Raw genomic sequence first — 20,203 nt, forward strand, 5'->3', positions numbered from 1 at the left:
TAATCATAGTTTTAGTTTATTTAATTTAAAATATATGCTGTCCACCTCAAATTAGTAGTGTCTTGTACCTGTACTGTACATCATATTTTCCCTGCTAGCAACAGTGTCATGTCAGTCATCTATCAAACTCCTTTCAGGGGAAAATTTTTGAATAGAAATAATATGACTTCTGATGCAAACTGGAATTTTGTAAATAGTTAATCGGGGCAGGAGGCCCCGATTAACTATTTTTAACCGAATTTATAATGAAAGATTTAAAGACCAGATATTGGAAAGCTACTAAGCTTTCCATATCTGGTCTTTAAATCTTTCATCATAAATTAATAAAATATCAAATATATTTAGTAGTTTTTGTATGAAAAAATAGCTGCTAAAATTGCAAACCTATACATATATTATTATTTCTTGAAAAGTTTAAGATTACAGTAAATCATATAAAATTTTATATCAAATTACTATATACATTTGTACTCATCTATTCCAATTTATTTATAAATTCATCTAATTAACTTAAAAACTAATTATGGAATTAAATTCCTTAATCACTTTCTTAAATAATTCATTTTTATCTTCACTCCCATTCAGATACACTAAAGATTAAAAAATTTTCTATTAAAATTAAATATAAACTCAAAATGCTTTTCTTTGGTAAAAGAATACAATATAATGTTATGATACTATGATGAAAAAAGATTACCAATATCATTAACTTTTTCTGCCATTTCTTGTTTATTTTTCAAATACATTGGCCAGACACAAATATCAAAATAACCTGGTGGATCGGGTGGATTGTACACACGAACTCTATAATAATTAAAACATATTTTTAAATTTATATATAGAGTTAAACTCCTGTTAATACAAAGTTGAAGTGACTTAAAAATTGACAGTTTGTGTTAATGAAATCTGTATTAACTGAACTTATTTGTGTTGAAATGCCTATCCTCCTTCATCCATGAAACCACAAACATACTTTGTGTTAACAAGAACTTTGCATAAATCATAACATAACAACAAAGCTTGACTGTATTATAAGCTCTCATATCCATAATGTTTTGTGATTTATACCAGATACAAAAACTATAATACTGTATTACTTCGAATATAAGCCGCAGTAGAAGTTTAAAATTGAAAAAAATAGTAATAAATAAAAATGATTTTATATATATGATTTGTGCCAATTGCAGGGTATTGTGAAAATTGCAATTTAGGGTTGATAATTAATAGAATAAATTGTAAAACTGACTGTTAAATTGAAAATAATTTTCTGTTAAACTTTAACGAAATTTTATCAGAGGATGAGTCCATGCAGAGTTCCACATGACATGTGGAACTTCCTTTGAAGGGGAGATAACAAACTTTCACTTCCCATATTTTATGTGTAAATTCTCTATAATTTGTAAAGAGAGAGATTTAGAAACGTAAAGCATTATGTTTAAAAGGTATTGATACCAAATGGAAGGTAAAGTCAACCTGAAGAAAAGGACAAAAACTCTCAACAATTTTGACAGAGAAGGGGAAAGAAATTCCAGTTCAATGGAAATCAACTTCCTTTTGTGAAGCCTTATCTCATAGATGTTTGATGTCACTTTGAAGCTGTTACCCCTCAAGATTGCCCCTGTGCATCCTTTTCACGTGAGAGAAATCCATCTGTTTGATTGGATATTGACAAAGAATATTATCGCAATTTGCACCAAATTCATGGAGTTAGCCAGTAGCCTTCCATGGGATGAAGAGCAATAGATAGGGCTTCTCCATGAGTTAGGAGTTCACCGACTGTCTCTTGGAATAAGAGAAGACACATAAAGGGTTCTCCACATAGAGTTTAATTAGGAATTTAGCCACAAGTATCTCAGGAAAGAGAAGAAGGCACTCCATTGATAGAAGAAACCTATACAATCAGGAATAACCTATAAAGGAATATCTACGAATCAACTCCCACATCACAGACAATTGGTTCAGACAATTGTGAGATCGCAACAGACAAATCTCTGTTGCGAACTCACAGTATCTTCCTTTTTTAGGCCCTGAGAATGATTTTGTCTTTCTTACAGTGAAAGAAAATAACTTTTCTTTTGTGGCTCTCTGACAACACACATTCTTTTTGTCAAGCAGAAATCTATTATCGGCTGCACAATGTAACTTTTATTTTGAATTCAGCATCATATGTAATCCATTTTTCCATTATTAGTGAGTATAGATAATAAAAAAAAAATTTAAAATTTGACTCTACACAGTTGTTATCAAACTGGATTACATCAGAAAGTGCAAATGGGAAATCACTGAATAAACTGTTATCAACGATCATAATACTATGTACTGTACATGTGTAGAGTGTAAAGCAAAGATCCAATTGTTAAGGAGTGGGAGATTGGCAGAAATAAGAAATTAAAATATTCACTTTGAATTTAAGCTGCACCCTAATTTTACATCTTAAAAATTGGGATAAAAAGTGCAGCTTAAATTTGAAGTAATAAGGTATTAAATTGGTAAATTTTTAAATTACGATAATATTGTTTAATAATTAAGAATTTTGCTATACTAAAATTTATTCAAAAATTTGATGAATTTTAATATACAGGAGGGTGCAAAAGTTGAGAATCTGAGAAATACAAATGTTTGGTGTTCATTATAGTATATTTTATTATCCATTATATTATCTTTTATTAGTTCATATTCCTTATTTGTGATTTAATTTGTACATAAAAATAAATATTTTTTCTTCCTATATGTTTTTTTCCTCATAATAACAACTGTTTACCTACTTTTGCATCCCCTGTATATGTTTATTGTTATTTTATTGTTTTTGGGTTTGTTATTGGCAAGGTTCTTTCTTGTCCTGTCAGACATTACCTGTACTAAATTTATCATTTTAATTATTAATACTTGGAAATTGGAACACTTATTAAAGACTAAATTTTAAATTAATAACAGCTGACAAAAAAATTTTTTTCCATAAAACTAATATTTTAGTAGTAAAAATTTTAGTTGTTAAATGTTTTTAATAAAGAATCTATTCCATGCGCTTCTAGATTATTTTATTACGTATAAATTTTTGTTTGGATCAGTAAAGAATAGATTCATAATCAAAAATTTTGTTAAAATGCAGATTACATTTTATTCTGGTAGAGTAGAAATTTTGATATTTAAAATTCTAAATATATTTTAAAAATATTACAGCAGTCTGTATTGAATGTTTTTTACATAAATTTTTACTTGTGAACAAAGTGAAAGTGAACAAAAATATTTAGCTTAATCAATTTTATATTTCGTATGTGTAAGCATCATTCTAGAGTAAGATTTGAAAACAAATTAAAAAATTATAATTTAGGTGATTTCATATTTTATGAAAAATGAACACTTTAAAATTAACACACAAATTTTTGCTATTAAAAAATATGGCAATAAATATTTTTACATTAAAATACATAAAAATACGTTAAAATTATTTTAATGTAATGTATCTGTATGGAACAAGGAAAAATTTAATTACAATAAATAATTTAGAAAATAATTTGCATTAAAATATAAGAATTAATTTATACCTTCTTCTTTCCCAACATTCCTCTTTAGAAAGAGTAAGAAAAAATTTCTTGTGAAATAGTTTTTCCAGTGGTCTAGAAAAAAGAATTTAATTCTAATTAATTTTTATGTATATATTAAAACAAATGATAATTATAAATCATTACTCATAATTAAATATAAGATGACCATCAATAATTATTGTGGAATAATCATCTTTAGGTTCTTCATTTAATAATTCTTTAACTCTAGCTTCTAACTCTTTCCAATTTATACTACTTAAACCTATAAAATCAAACTTCCATTAAAAACAATAATAAATCAAATTTATCTCTACAATAAAAAATATTTATAATATGAGTAAAAGTAAGTTTGAATTTATTTAAATATTATGAATACTCAAAATCTAAATTGTAAAAAGTATTCTATTCTGTTTGTGCATTCAATATTAAGAATGGTCTAAATTAGACTGAAAATGTTTCATATTAAATATATTTTTTAGTAATCTAAAAATAGCAGTGATTTTTTAAATTAATTTTATGTTAAGGTGGCAAATTTTGTTACATTTCTGAAAAATATTTATGAACTAAAATTTTTGTAATATAAATAATGAAGATATATCATAAAATATATTTTAAAAAAATAAGAAATTAAATCACAATCATTATTATACGACAAACAAACAATAAATTGCACAAATTATGCATCATCAGTGTGAATCAATTTGTTGCAAGCAACTTGAACTGTAGCAGAACAACAATTGATTTCTCCTGCAACATCTCTCTCTTCTGGTGAAAACTGAGCTGATAAAAAGACACACAGCACTATTGCCACATCCTGCATACTCACTCAACTTGGCACTACACAACTGTTTCCTTTTTTGGAAGTATGAAACAACAAATTCGTGGACAATGATTCCAATCATCTGCACAGGCCACCATTACATTGCAATAGGCCTTACACATGATTCCAGAAAATGCTTTCCAAGAGTTGTATCAATGCTAGCAGTGTTGCATCATAGCCAATAACATTACTTTTCAGTCTGCTTAGTTCTCAAGCTTTTTGAGTGTATTGGTATAAACAATATCAGTTTTATGTAATGTGATGAAATAACTATAAGTAATATTTTAAAAATTTAATAAATAATAGATGGTATAACAGAATAAAATGTAATTTAAATTTATTATTAACTAGCAGATGAACCCGGTGTTGCTTGGGCAAAAAAATAATGACAAACATTAAGATCATTAGATTATTTTGTACTTCAAACCCTTCTATTATATTATATTATAGTATTTGATTTATATTTACAAAGGTTATCTCACATAAGAGTTTATCACACAGAGTGCCCAATCTAACACATTTTTAAAATTCTTTAAATTGTGTAGAGTAGAGGAATAAATAATTTTTAATATGTGTTAGATTGGGCACTTGGTGTGATAAATTCTTCATAATTATATAAATCAAATACTATAATATAACAAACATAAAACCATATAAAAAGTTTGGTTATTTCAGTCTATTGTCATGTTTATCACAATACTCAGATGGTATGAAATGGTACAATTTCATTGGGCAAGTAGACACCAATTGAAAATATGATATCTTAAAGTTTTTAACATATCATATTTTTGTCCTAACGTTAACTCTAAGAAACTGTACCATTCACAGCCAAATATTAAATGGTAATCTGCCATAAATCAAATTTCATAAAAAGTAGACAAAATATTTAAACTTGGAGCCTTGAAAACAACTTAAAACATATTTTGTGTATGCTGGTAACCTTATCTTATGTAATTTTCGTATTCAAATGCCACCATACTGTCGGTCCAATAGAAAGAAGGGACTGTTGCAGAAGGAGGTCAACCACTACTAATTAATACTGGTCTAATAATAAAGTTTGAAAAGTGATCTGTGTTGAATAGCCTGTGATGGCCCCACATGTGATCAAAGTTGCTGACCTTAATGTCTGAAAAACTTCATATGACTTATTTAAATAAAAGTCTAATGAAAATGTGAGAATAATTGTTTTTATGTGATGATAAAATGTTTATATTTTAAAACAGATTTTATAAACTACATAGGAAGTATGTTCTCAAAAATGCTGTGTTTATGGAAAAATTATTGGGCTGCAATTTTCAAAACTTGTAAACCTATAAATTCTGACTATCATCCCGTCTGTCTCTCCTTACTTAATCTTGAGAAAGGAGTTAGATAGATGAAAGTTGAGACCAGATGTGGAAAGCTTAGGGGCAGGAGGCCCAGCTTAACTATATACCAACTTCCAGTTTGAAACAAAGGTCACATTACTTTGATTCAAAATTTTCTCCTAAATAGGTGACTGATATGACTCTATTGCTAACAGGAACAGTATGATGTACAGGGGCAATACATCACTAATTAGGCTAACTCCTTCAGTTCTTAACCCGAGATAACATGGGCTGCACGTGACGCTGCGTAGTTCCTAGCCTGAGTTATCTCAGGCATAGGCCTTAAGGGACCTTGACTTAAAACTTTTCCAAAAATGTATGGATCAGCATATATACATTGTTATCTATCACTTATGCAAACTTTGTGAATTATCTTTGCCGCGAAAACTTTTTATGACATTTTATTAATTATCTAGTTAGCTGCACTATTACTTTTTTAATGGGATTTTTTAAATCAAATTAATTAAATTGTTCTAAACTTCTATTTGAGTGATTTGATGTCAGTAAAATTTTTTAAAATGCTATTGGATGTTTTTTATGACATCAGCAGGTGTTTTTTATTTTTTATTCAGTAGTATTTTTTCCCCCATACCTTTTTTTTGGTCCCCCGGATTTTAATAGCATAAAACTCAAAAATTTTGTGTTATATTTATAGATGTGGTAAGTTAGCTTCCCTCCTGCTTTAAACCAATATTACCTTGAAGTATACATGAGAACTAACCAGGAAAGCTGACACTAGCTGTTCTCAAGGTCAACCAGATTGTAAACAATGCAGAAAAAGAATATTCACATCGCTTATAGAAGATGTGCTACAATATTTGACATTTTACGAAATGGAAAATACACCCCCAACAAAGAACGGCTCCTGGGTGTGTACACCATCCCACTCATGGACCATAGATGGGACAGAAGCCTAGTCTACGTAGGATCCACCAAGTGCTCCCTAGAAGTGAGAATGAAAGAGCACACAGCAGATATTCTACATGTGAGGACAACCTCTGCTCTAGCCATCCACACCTCAGACCCGGGCGTAGAACCAATGTTCAATCAAGCGAAAGTGATCCACTCTACGCAACATGTACAGATGGCTAGAGACTATTTACATCTGCCATGACTACACTCAAAGATGGTAATTGCATTAACCATAAGGATGAAATCACTCTGTCAACAGCCTGGCAGGCGCTTGTAGATAAGAACTTACGATAATCTACAGCAGTTAAACGGGCGCATGTCCGAATGATGTTATCAATATCCATGCGATAGAGTTCTGACTGGTGTTCCAATTGAATTTAAATTGAATTACATTCGTTCAGGAGTTATTAGTTACCCGAAGAAGAACCTGAGAGTTTGAAAACGTTCGTAATGGTCTGTTTATTAGAAGATGCACACCGGTAACAGGCTCAGTGGTATGTTTGTTTACTTTACTCTGGTGTAGTATCACTGTTGTTTGGCTACAATTACAGGTAACCCCCGTATAACACAGCACTTTTATAGCACAGATTCACTCTGACACGGTTTGAGAATTGGATAAAACCCTCGTACAACATGAAATGTAATAAATTTTTACATACTTAAGTACTAATAGTTTACAAAAAAAAAAATAATAATAATAATTTTCGTGAACTATTAGTTCTTATGTATGTAAATTTTCTTTTTCCGTCTTCTGCTGATACACGTGATCCTTCTCGAAACTTGTTTCAATGTTGCCAGATCTTGATGCTTCTGCTTTTAATGTTGCCAGATGTTTTTCCCTTATTTCATACTTGCTTTATTCTTCAAAAGTGCACCATATAAGAAAATTTATAAAGATCTTTTAACTAAAAGCAAGCAATCTAAAATTACATACATTTTGCAAAAGGTAAAGCATGGATCTGAAGATAATGCAGAAAAATGCTCAGAGGATAAGAATAACTTGCCAAAAAGAAAACGCCTTCGGTTAACAGTGCTTAGTGATGACGAAGAAAACATTGCTTAATTTATATTAATATGTATCACTTAAGAAAATTTTAATAAAGATATTTATCTTAATTATGAAAACATAATAGCATGTTTTTTAATTTTTGGAACCTAACCCCCCCTTTCATACTAGTTCTTTGTTTTGTATAACACGGATTCACATAACACAGCAATTTTTTGGAACGTAACTCCCGTGTTATGTGGGGGTTACCTGTATTTGAAAAATTCTGTTAGACATGGAGTTTATTAATTTTTTTTAATTGTTCATCCTTAATTTTATCCCATGCATTCATTTTTGCAATTTTCAATTGATTTACAGATTCATATTGTTTCCTATTTTGATAAAAAATAGCTGCTAAAATTTACTATAAATTTTCAACGGGATTTAAATCTGGACTACATGAAGGCCAGTCAATTACATCAATTTCTTTTTTAAACCAATTTTTAGTTGACATTGAAGCATGAATGAGAGCATTTTGTTGAAACTTTCATTTATGAGCTCCAATTAATGCACCAAATGTTGTTATACAATAATTCTTGATACTTTTCTGAGTTCATATTTTTGTCAGCAAATACTAAATCAGTTTTATCTCCCCATCCAAAACTATCCCAAATCATTCATTCATTCTTTTATTAACATACCATAATGATACATGCCCAGTACCACATGGCATAGCCGGGTTGTGTTACAGGTTAATACAAAGGTTTACAGTATATAAGGAATTATACAAGACATAAAATGAAATAAAATTGAAACAACATAAAAAGTAAGACAAGTGGGTACATGTTAAGTAGGTTACATGTTATACAGTGTACAACAAAGGTAACAGTATAATAAGGTTACACGGGACAATTACTGTTTAAAACCTAAAGCACATAATTGTATTGGCGTTGTTTCTCTGCTTTAGCTCGCTGGTACATAGGGCATTCCCTACTCATTGCATTGTGGTCCACAGTAGGCAGTTTTCTCTTCTTGTAGTTGGAGCAAGTTGCTGTTTCTTTCCTCCTGGAGCAGTATCTTTGGAGGTCATTCCCTCTGCAGTGATTACAAGTGCTCACCAATGCTTCACAATCTCTAGCATAATGACCAAAGGAAAGACACTTGAAACACTGGGCCACGGGAATAAAATCATATATTGAGCACATTTGCCACTGGATGCAGTCTCTCTTTTCCTTAAACATTGTTTTTCTGATGTCTGGTTCAACTGCCAGAATCCATGACTCAAGTTCAAGTTTGTTGTTTCATTGTAAACTTTACAGCCACTTTCTGATCAAATTTTGCCTTAGTGTAGCCAGTTTCGAGGTCTACGTTTTGGGTATATATATATGTTCAAAAAGCTCAGGAGCAGATAAGCTCTTTGGGACTGATGCAATTTTTATGAGAGGTTGTCTCCTGCTGGCAAATTTGGCATGTATTCTGGGCACCTTAGAGATTTTCCTTTTAAGAACTTCTGCATCATCGATGTGAGGGAGATCAACCACCACCCCTCCATCCTTAATTTCCCTTAAGTACCTAACACCAATACTCAATTCCTCAGGTTTAATACTACTTATTATTTCTCTGGGTTTTCTTGAGGTAGATTCAGAGTCTTTGGGATAAACCAAGACCATGAAGCTCAGTGGAGGAGGACCAGGAGGGGGTTGTGAGCTGCTCAAACCCTGTTCACTGCATTGCTGTAGCCAGAAGCAGAAAATTCTTGCCGAGCAGGAGGGGTAGAGTGGACAGCTTTACTCAAATCAGACACGATTTTCTTAATCTGCAAGATAGCTTCCTTAGTTTTCTCATTTTGAGCAGTGATAATCTCAATTAGCTCATTCTTTGTAACTAATGAATTGAACTTTTCCTCAGTTCTTTCTGGAAGATTGTTATTTTTAAGGCCCATACTGTTAAATCTCTAAGTTTGTTAATTTGATCAGTCACATATCAAAGGTGCTGATTTGTCCCGAGCTTAGCATTCAGGTTATCTACGAAGTAACTCTTAACTTCGTTGATCACGACATGAGCTTCCTCAAGGAAATTATCGGTGATGCTAGATCCCATTATGTTGAAGCAAGCTTTAGGTTGAGCCAGAGGAGAAAACTACAAAACCAGGCTGACAGACTAGTCAGAGTAGCAGGACGATGCATTAATGTGAGTAGCCAGATGGAGCACTAGTCTACACAAGCCACTTAGGGTGACCAACAAGAGAACTGCTGAGAAACAAGAGTACAGGGGACTTACCCAGAGTTCCTGTTCTGTAAGAAAAGTTAGTGTCCAGAGATTGTCCTTTGACTGTTGAAGCTTCTGACAGTTGTCTATAAAGGTGCAGGTAGATCCAAGGAACACTGGTTAAGAAGACTTGACTGCTCCCAGTTAAGCCAGACAGTACACTGTCTGGTCTGGCTGGATTGCAACGTGGAGGTGATAGCACCAACCAACACTGGCAATCCAGTGGGATGGTGGAGGACTGGTCTGCTCAGTAGCAGGTCATCCTAACAAAGAACAGATGAAGATACTACCACAGACACAACACAGGTAATCCAAGGCACAATGACACACACACTGCACAACACTAATCCACAAGGTATCCAGAGGCAAACACAAACACTGTTACTCCAGTATGGCTGACCTGGTCGTCTTCATTTATGGCTGACTGGGGAAGGCAAGATGGTGGTACTCCAAAACACAAAACTTAGCTTAGCTATTTAAAAATGCTAGAAAAGTTAGGCTTAGGTTCACTAAGCCTAACTGAAATACTAGGACTAAAGTAACCCTAATCTCCTATACTTTAACCCGGGAGCGGTCGCATGACCCATTCTGACCCGCACTCCCTATTTCATGATCGACTGAATCATTAATAATCAAGTTTTACGGATGTCACTCACAGTAGCTTCTTAAATTTATTGTTATTATCGGAATGTATCGCCGTTACTTAGTTTCTCAGAACGTGTTAAGAGATAATTGCTCTTTGGGGTCATGGTGACCCGCAGCGACCTTTTACGTCTGCGTTAATTTGTAAGAGGGGGTGTGTCATCATCACCCGTTATCTGTTTATTTTCAATCGCCAAACCATTAGTTGTCACCTGCAAGTAATTTAGTATTTTTAGGAACGTAGTTTTATTGAATGCATTTCTAGGAAATGTTTTTCGTTTATTTTTCAAAGCCTAAAGCGATTTTACTTATATATAATAGTGAAACGACAGCTTGTAGTCGCTGTTTGTAGTTTTGTTTCTTAGTCTGCTTGTGTACGAGTGTATAGAGTTTAGAATGGATCAGAAAGAGATAGATAGAATACGTTCTATGCTAGACGAAACTTTATCAGAAAACGAAGATGACTACTTAGGTGGTGAGGAAAGTGATGCTGGAAGTGTTGTTGATGCAGAGGAAGAAAATGGGGATGCTGCTCAGTTTAATAGTGATACATCACAAAGTGAAAATGAAGATGATGACGACATTCTATCACAGGATGGAAATTTTTACACAGGAAAGGATGGTACAAAATGGAAGAAGGTAAAACATATTCAGTCTGTGCGCACACGAAGACACAACATTGTGTCTCATCTTCCAGGTTGTAGAAGTGAAGCAAAAAATGCTAAAACACTTTTGGATGCCTGGCAGTGCTTTTTTCCTGACGCTATTCTACAAAAAATAGTGGACTATACTAACGTCAATATAGAAATCATTAGATCAAAGTATAGTCGTGAAAGAGATGCGAAACCTACAGATTTGGTGGAGATAAAAGCTCTCCCTGGGACTTTTGTATCTTTCCGGTGTTTTGAAATCATCACACATACACACTGACGAATTGTGGAACGATGATGGCACAGGAGTTTCTATTTTTCGTGCAACAATGAACCAACAGCGATTTAGATTTTTGTTGAGGATGCTGCGCTTTGATGACAAGAGAGATCGTCAAGTAAGGATTGCACTTGATAAATTTGCTCCTGTGAGAGAAATATTTGAACATTTAGTAGAAAATTGTAAGAAACATTTTTGTGTTAGTGAGTACACAACAATTGATGAAATGTTGTGGAGTTTTCGCGGCAGATGCGTATTTCGTCAATTCATGAAAAGCAAGCCTGCTAAATATGGAATAAAGGTGTTTTCGCTCGTAGATGCTAGGACCTACTACACACTAAATATGGAAGTTTATTTAGGCAAACAACCTGATGGTCCATTTAGGCTTGATCAAACGCCTTCTGCAGTTGTGAAACGTTTGATACAACCAATCTCGGGTACTGGACGTAATGTAACGTATGACAATTGGTTTACGAGTGTTCCATTAGCCCGAGAACTCCTATGTCAGCACAACCTCACAACAGTTGGAACAATAAGAAAAAACAAACGTGAGTTGCCTGCATCTTTTCTTATCAGCACTGGTAGAGAAGAGTATTCTTCACTTTTTGGATTTGGAAAAGATCATGCGACTCTGGTTTCCTATGTGCCTAAAAAAAGGAAAGTTGTTTTATTGTTGTCAACAATGCATGAAAGCGATGCAATTGACCCAGGAACAGGCGATAAAAAGAAACCCGAAGCAATTACGTTTTATAATGTAACAAAGGGAGGAGTAGATACAGTTGACGAAATGTCAGGCAGCTATTCTGTTGCAAGAAAAAGTCAGAGATGGCCCCTGACAGTATTTTATCACATGTTAAACATAGCAGCTATTAACACCCTTGTTATAGTTGCGTGTAATAAAAATCTCGAAGATCGCCCTATTATACGGAGAAAGTTTTTAAAAGAGATAGCTTTAGGTCTGGTGAAGCCCTACATGAAACAGCGTCTCAGCATGCCAAATCTCAGCACCAAGGTGAAAAGTGACATATCAGAAATTATAAAAAAACCAAATGACACTCCAGTAAATACAGAAAAAAATGAATTATCTTCAAATAAAAGAAAAAGATGTGAAAAATGCCCAAGGACGGGAAATAAAACTTCCAATTACTGTGCAATATGCGAGACTCCAATTTGTGGGAAGCATGGAAAACTAACGTGTTATGACTGCCTAAAACAAACATAAATGTAATTTTTTTGAAATCATTTATTCACATAGCTTTCCTACAATAAATATAATTTTTTATCATCACTAATTGTTTCATGTTTTTTAAGTAGTTAGAATTTTATAGTTACTTATAGAAATTTCCCAAAAATTTAACGTGTAAATTTAAATGTTTATAAATAATTAAGTAAGGCGAGCAAAGTAAACATATATATTTATTAAATTACTAAACAGAATAAAATATAATATTTAAAAGAAAAAAGTGAAAAAAGTTGAACGGTAAAGAAAAAAATTAATATCTAAAATGCGGGTCGAGGTGACCCGCAGCGACCTCTATAAGTTGTTGACCTTTGCGACCTCACCCGGGTTAACACTGGGATACTCTAGCTAAGCCTAAATTTAGGGTTAAAAACAAAATACACTAGAAAATACCCAAAAAACACAAGGAAATACATCCTCTCTCCACCAAGTGTGAAGACACACTCCTACCACCCCAAATCATTACAGACCTACCCCCTTGTTGCCAGCTTATTTTAACTCTGCTTTTTCTTCTTAAATCATGCCAATAATATGAAAACCCATCAGGGCCATCTAAATTAAACTTCTTCTCATCACTTAAACATTATTTCTTGCCAATCTTCAGTCCATCTCATCTTGTCTTTAACCCAGTTTAAATGCATTGATTTGTGTTTGGCAGTTAAAAGTGGTTTCAACTTCATTTTTAAATATTTTATGTTATCATTGTTTTTTAAAGTTCTCCAAACAGTTGCATGAGATACAGCTACTGGTAATTCAGCAGCAGCTTGCCTTGTTGACATGTTTTTATTAGTTATAAGCACTTACTCGAAAACCTTTTAAATATGCAGCTAAATTTATTAACTTCTTTATTAACTTATTAACACGACAACAAAATAAATTGGTGTATATTGGAGCCACAGGAAGATCTATAAAGGACAGGATAGCAGAACACCAAAGAAACATACAAAGTGAACAACCATGCACAGTGCTAGCCACCTATGTGTTGGCCAACCCCCAAGAGGTCAAAGCAGAATGGGACTAAGCCAGGCTTTTACGAGTAGTTCAGGACATTAAGCACTGCCACTACATAGAGGCATGGCAGATCTGTAAAGCAAACCATAAAGGTCTCTCCATCAACTTCTGGGAGTCCACTAAAGTTTCTGCGGCTTGGTGTTCAAGCTTAATTTAAACCCATGTAAATGGAAGAAACCGAAAGTACAGAATACGATCTTCTTTAAAACAGACAGCGCAAAGGCTTTTAACCTTATTACTTTATATAGGCCTTCACTTGGTTATACGTTATATTTCAAAAATCTTTGTGTTGTATATTTTTTTTTTTAACGATCAACCAATGCCGAATTATCGGGCTAGCAAATGGCTATAGTAATATTAATAATTTAAGATAATTTGGTACTAGAGTTAGGCGTTAGGCGCCATCTCTTGCTAAATTTAATAATTAGAATTTTAATTAAATAATTTAAATAAATTTAGGCCTAACTGGAAGAAAAGAAACGGCCCGAAGCGGGACTCGAACCTGCAACTTCTGCTATCCATGCAGACACGTTACCAGTTACGCTACCCGGACCTTCGATCTGCTCTCCTCTTCCAGCTGATATAAGATCACCATATGACCGACGGCCATTACAATGCCGGCTGGGGACACATTATATCTTATATCATCTTATATCAGCTGGAAGAGGAGAGCAGATCGGAGGTCCGGGTAGCGTAACTGGTAACGTGTCTGCATGGATAGCAGAAGTTGCAGGTTCGAGTCCCACTTCGGGCCGTTTCTTTTCTTCCAGTTAAACCTAAATTTATTTAAATTATTTAATTAAAATTCTAATTATTAAATTTAGCAAGAGATGGCGCCTAACGCCTAACTCTAGTACCAAATTATCTTAAATTATTAATATTACTATAGCCATTTGCTAGCCCGATAATTCGGCATTGGTTGATCATTATCTATAACGGGCTAGTAGTTGTTTGTTTATATTTTTTTTCACTCCGATCCCGATGTTTACTGTTATTTTTATTTTTTATTCTTATTTTTTCTTTCTTTTCTTTATTTTTCTTTTCTCTATTTTGCACGCATATCGTAATATTAGTTATTTATTAAGACAATGCAAGTAATTTTGCAACGGAATATCATTCAAAAACGTTCTAAAGCTTTTTGTTTTTGTATTCGTACTAAGTATTCAAATTTTACAATGTTTTTCTTGAGAAAGGTCTTTTAACAAGATCGAAAATGTTTGAAGTTAATAAATTTTGCTGCATGTTTAAAAGGTTTTCGAGCAAGTGTTTATCTATTGAGTAATATGCAGTCTCGGAAGAATTAGTTATAAGCTTCAAAACTTCTCTCACTCTTGGATGCTCAACATTTAGGCCATCCTGACTTCTTTTTTTGCCCGTAATTTTTATCTTGTTACAAAACATTTAGGATAGCATTCGTACAGCTATTTACATCTGCAGCAATTTGCCTCAGAGACTTGTCTGAACCACTCAAATAATACATTTTACATATTTCTTGCTCCTGAACTATAGTTCCACGAGGCATTGTTGAAAATGTTTATATAACATTAAATAAAACATTCAAAAAAGCCATCAAGACAGTTAAAAATGATGACATCTACCACAGTAGTGATATTTTTAATTTTTATGATAAAATTAATTTTTAAGAGACTTTTAAGTAGTGTACCTATACTGTAACACATCAAAAAATGAATTATTTGTGAAAAAAATTTATGCTGCTTTATAAAATGTAAAACACCTGATAAAACAATTAAAATAATGATAAAAAATAATTATTATTATTTCCAGTAATCATTTCAAAATAAATTTTGACAAAACCAAATTTATGGTGTTCCTATACTTTTGTAACAGACTGTACCAGGGATACAAATATAGCCATTGACCTCACTTTAGCCACATGCAATATTGCCACTGTTTTCAACTGGACCCCTCTCAACATTGATCACAGAAGCAAACACAGAAGGATTATGTTGGAAGTCATACCAAATACTTTACAAACCCAGTGGATAGTCTTACCACGACACTGGACTTTATTCAATTTATACGATCTTAACAAGTGGGCTTCAAACACAGATTGGTCCTAAGATCAATTACGACGACAACTCACTATGTTATATCATAAGAACTCCCATCATCGTTGTAGCCATAACAAAAATAACCCTCCTTGGTGAAATACAATATGTCAATAATCCCTAGCGAAAAATGCAAAGAAAGATCAAAATTTAACCATAACATAAACAAAAAAAACTGGATTAAATTCAAGGAAACCACAGCAAGCTTACAACATATTATCAAAGAACAAAAACACCTATTTTGGGCAAAACAAGCATCCAATCCCCAGTTCAAGAATATCTGGAAATTACTACAAAGAATTCGTCAACAACTCTTCCACCACCTTAAACCTCTGCCTAATCTCTAACAATGACCATTTGTCAGTGGAGGCCACAGACCAAGCTAATGCTTTTGCAAACCACTACAATACATCCAACAACGACGCTCCATTAACCATTCGTTTGCCGATCAAAAGTCAACATAACATCAAAGACTACAACATCCCTTTTTATTTCTCCAAGCTCTCCAATGCCTTATGATGAGGAAAAGACTTGACCCATGGTCTAGGCAAGATCAGCACGAAAGCCATCACCCTCCTGGAGCCTTCAGCAAAAATTCAATTGTTAAAAGTCTACAATCATATATGGAACAATGGCACAATCCTTTGACACTAAACAAAGCTATAAAGCCTATGACTCCATCAATCACAACAGTCTTATTAACAAAATTGAAGACAAGTCTGCCCAAAAGGGCCCACCATTTATTTTGCATTCCAGACTATACACATTCATGACAGACCTTCCTTTATTGGCTACATGCCGCCAGAAGTTAAAAAGTCCTTTAAAAAACACAAACATCCAATTAAAACTAAACGGGAATCGGTGACAAACAGACATCTTACATTTCATCCATCCTATGGGGTGTTTCTGCTTTATATCTACTGGAACAGGCGCTGGAAAATGTAGATTTTTATAAATGAATAAGAAAAAACGTGGCCGACGGTTATTTATACTTAATATACAATAAAATATAAATACAACATTTTTCACAAAGTAAATCCTTTGCTTATTGTCCTTCTTTGTGTTGTTTTTTCACCATCTGCAGTCCATCAAAATTTACAACGATACAGAGACAACCTTTCATTTGAAGCTACTGCCTCCGTTTTTCTTATTCATTTTTACCGAAATGTATTTTTATGTTAGTGGCAAAAAAAACCAGATGATGCTTTACCATATTTTGCATATCGTATTATGGAGGCAGTAGCTTCAAATGAAAGGTCGTCTCCGTACCGTTGTAAATTTTGATGGACTGCAGATGGTGAAAAACGACGGAAAGAAGGACAATAAGCAAAGGATTTACTTTGTGAAAAATGTTGTATTTATATTTTATTGTATATTAAGTAGATTTTTAAGCTGCCCCCTGGCGACGATACATTTAAAATTTCTTTTGTAAATTTTTCCGTCCAATGGAGATATTATTATTAACAAAACATTCGTCTGTTTGTCACCAATTCCCTTTTAATTTTAATTGGATGTTTGTTTTTTTAAAGGACTTTTTAACTTCTGACGGCATGTAGCCTATAAAGAAAGGTCTGTTGCCATAAATGTGTATAGTCTGGAATGCAAAATAAATGGTGGTCCCTTTTGAGCAGACTTGTCTTCAATTTTATTAATAATAATATCTCCATTGGGCGGAAAAATTTACACAACATTCTTATTTGTAAGGCCATTTGTATTGACTTAAGTGACAATTCCCTGACTTGGCTTCATAATTTTATTACAAACAGACAATTCCAAGTGAGATGGAGATGAGTCCTCTCCCATACTGAGAATCCCACCCCAAGGGAGTGCTCTCTCTCTCTCTCTCTCCTTTTTTATTTGCCATCTTTATGCATGACATCTTCAATCTGGAGTCAGACAATATCCACATCTATGTCTATGTTGATGATATCACTGCCATCATTTGTCTACACCAACTCACAAATACCTTCCTTATGAACATTACTCGATGGACCCATCAAAATGATGTCTCCATCCAGACTCAAAAGTGCACCATTATGCCAATCCCAATCACAAAAACATCACCCAGAACTTCCAACTAAAGGGGCAACTGATCCCTTGTGTCTCCAAGACAAAGATTTTGCACATATGGATCACCAACAACCTCACTTGGAATGAACATATTAACTACATAGCACCTAAAAACAAAAAATTTCTAAATATCTTTAGAATTTTCTGCTCCAAAAAATGTGGTGGCAGCCCATCTGACCTTATCACAAATGCTGAAAACTCCATAGGTAGTCTAGCCAATTACATAATTCCTGGCATCATTCATTTGATGAAACATCAAATCAACACTTTACAGACCATCCAGAACCAATACATCAAACTTTGTCTTGACTTCCCCCCATTCCTCCAACAACATCACCACCCTCCATATTACCAACAAACAAACCCAACATCACCACCAGGTTTCACCATCGCATCATTAAACAGCACATACTCCAAGAAAAATAATATTGACCCACTTCTTAGTGAGATATTACACTTCATCCACGCTGACAATGGCATCTCTCTCATAAAAATTCCTCTAATCCAAATGGCTTGCTCCTAGATTCGTCAACACAGTATTATCCATAATAGTTGCATCCAGTGTAACAGACTGCTCTGACAATACCAAGAAACCTCTCATATGCTTGAATGGTCTAGCTTTCCAACAACTCACACTCCCCCAAGAGGTTCTACAAACCAATTTCAACGAATGGATTCAACAACAGAAATATAATGTGCTTATTGCTACAGACGGCTCCAAAAATAATGAGTCTGTCCCCTTGGCCTACATCGACATAACGAATAACACCTCCACTCATTACACCCTCTACTCCAACATGAGCATCTTCATGGCTGAAGGCTATGCTATCCTTCAAGCTATCTCCCATGTGATTAAAATCAACAAACAGACCATTATTTGCACAGACTCTAAATCCATCTTGAAAAGCATGAACTCTCCGAACAAATTTTCATTACCAACATCCCTGCTGCTATCCCCTCTAATCATAACCCCCAGCATTTTCTTCATATGGACCCCAGGGCATATAGGCATCTCTATCAACAAAAAAGCAGACAAGCTTGCTAAGAGCAACCCTTCCTCCACCATCAAAACAAACATCATATCCCTGGAAGATTTCCTCTCCATCAGCAAACTGGAAACTAAAGACAAAATGTATCAGCTTTGGATTTCCTACTATAAAAGGGAAGTTTACCAGAGGTTTTTTCCAACCATGGAAAAACCCACTGACCCCATTCATGAAGACCTAGACAGATACACCAACATTCTAATCAACAGAGCTCGGATGAACTCTCTCCTCACCAATCACTTCCTGCATACACGAACATGGCCAGGCGAGACAAATGTCACCACTGTCCCTCCAAAACAGACAATTCCCTTCATAAATTGAATGAATACGTCTTCTTCCAAAAGATCAGAAATTGCCTTTTGACAACCTTGGACAACAAATGCAATGGTATTAACAAAATCAGTGACTGCCTCACACATATTAAAAAAAAAAAAAAAAAAAAAGTCTATATACAGTACATTAAAAGTCTTTTTCAATACTCAAAACATTACCGTTATTAGGGAGCACCATTGTTCCATCTGCCATCAAATCAACAGAGTCAATAAAATTACAGAATGTCTCAAGTTAAAAAAATAATTTTTTTACTTAAATATAGATAGAAATTAATTGATTTACAGAAATCCAGTAGACATTTTGGTGTGGGATGTACTGTACAATATTATTTAAGTTAGAAGTATGTGAAAGTAATTACCAAGATTCATAGCAATCAGTTGAATGACCTAGGCGTGCATTTTTTTTAACATGCAATACAAAATATAATAATAATATTTATTAGTGATTAAGTTGATAACTATTTTATTTATCATAATCATTTATCAGCATGCAAAATTTAAATTATTATTTTAAATCAATTTTTATTATTTACAAAAGTTATTTAAACAGTAAGTAAACAGCAATCATAGTTAGTTATTAAACTTACATTCCCAATTAGCATGTTGTAATTCAGGTATAATTACATGATGATCACTATTTTCATCCTGAAAAAATACAATACCTTTTAAAATAATTAAATTGTTATTCATTCATTTTTACATAGATATTATTTGTTAAATTTAGGTTAAAAAAAATCACAAAAATATTATTTTAATTACATATATTTTTTTATTCTCAATTAATTTATCAACATTAAAAATATTCGATGTTGATAAAAATCAGCAAAACTTTTATTTTTAATAATATTTGCTTTGAATGTTTTCAAACCACTATTGCTCTGTCATCAAAGTTATAATACAAAACTAAGGATGGGACAATTGTAAAGTTTGCTAATTAATTTTGAACGATTCGTTGAGATTGTAATGTTA

At 33.3% G+C, this 20,203-nt stretch overlaps 2 protein-coding genes across 2 annotated transcripts in view; both read right to left on the minus strand.

Annotated features, from left to right (window-relative positions):
• LOC136970811 (uncharacterized) overlaps nt 1-20,203 on the minus strand; it is a 424,253-nt gene that overhangs the window by 123,915 nt on the left and 280,135 nt on the right. The gene's annotated exons all lie outside the window — the stretch shown is intronic.
• Nucleotides 282-20,203, minus strand: part of LOC136970815 (nicotinamide riboside kinase 1) — a 28,025-nt gene continuing 8,103 nt past the window's right edge. The window contains exons 3-7 of the mRNA XM_067265283.1: nt 19,822-19,879; nt 3,690-3,807; nt 3,546-3,617; nt 698-804; nt 282-590 (exon numbers count right to left, since the gene is read on the minus strand). Coding sequence (XP_067121384.1) covers nt 511-590; nt 698-804; nt 3,546-3,617; nt 3,690-3,807; nt 19,822-19,879 — 435 coding nt within the window. The 3' untranslated portion in view covers nt 282-510. The remainder of the gene's footprint in view (nt 591-697; nt 805-3,545; nt 3,618-3,689; nt 3,808-19,821; nt 19,880-20,203) is intronic.

This window comes from Centruroides vittatus, unplaced genomic scaffold (assembly GCF_030686945.1).
Source record: "Centruroides vittatus isolate TY-2023 unplaced genomic scaffold, ASM3068694v2 contig_2190, whole genome shotgun sequence".
Classification (NCBI taxonomy): domain Eukaryota; kingdom Metazoa; phylum Arthropoda; class Arachnida; order Scorpiones; family Buthidae; genus Centruroides; species Centruroides vittatus.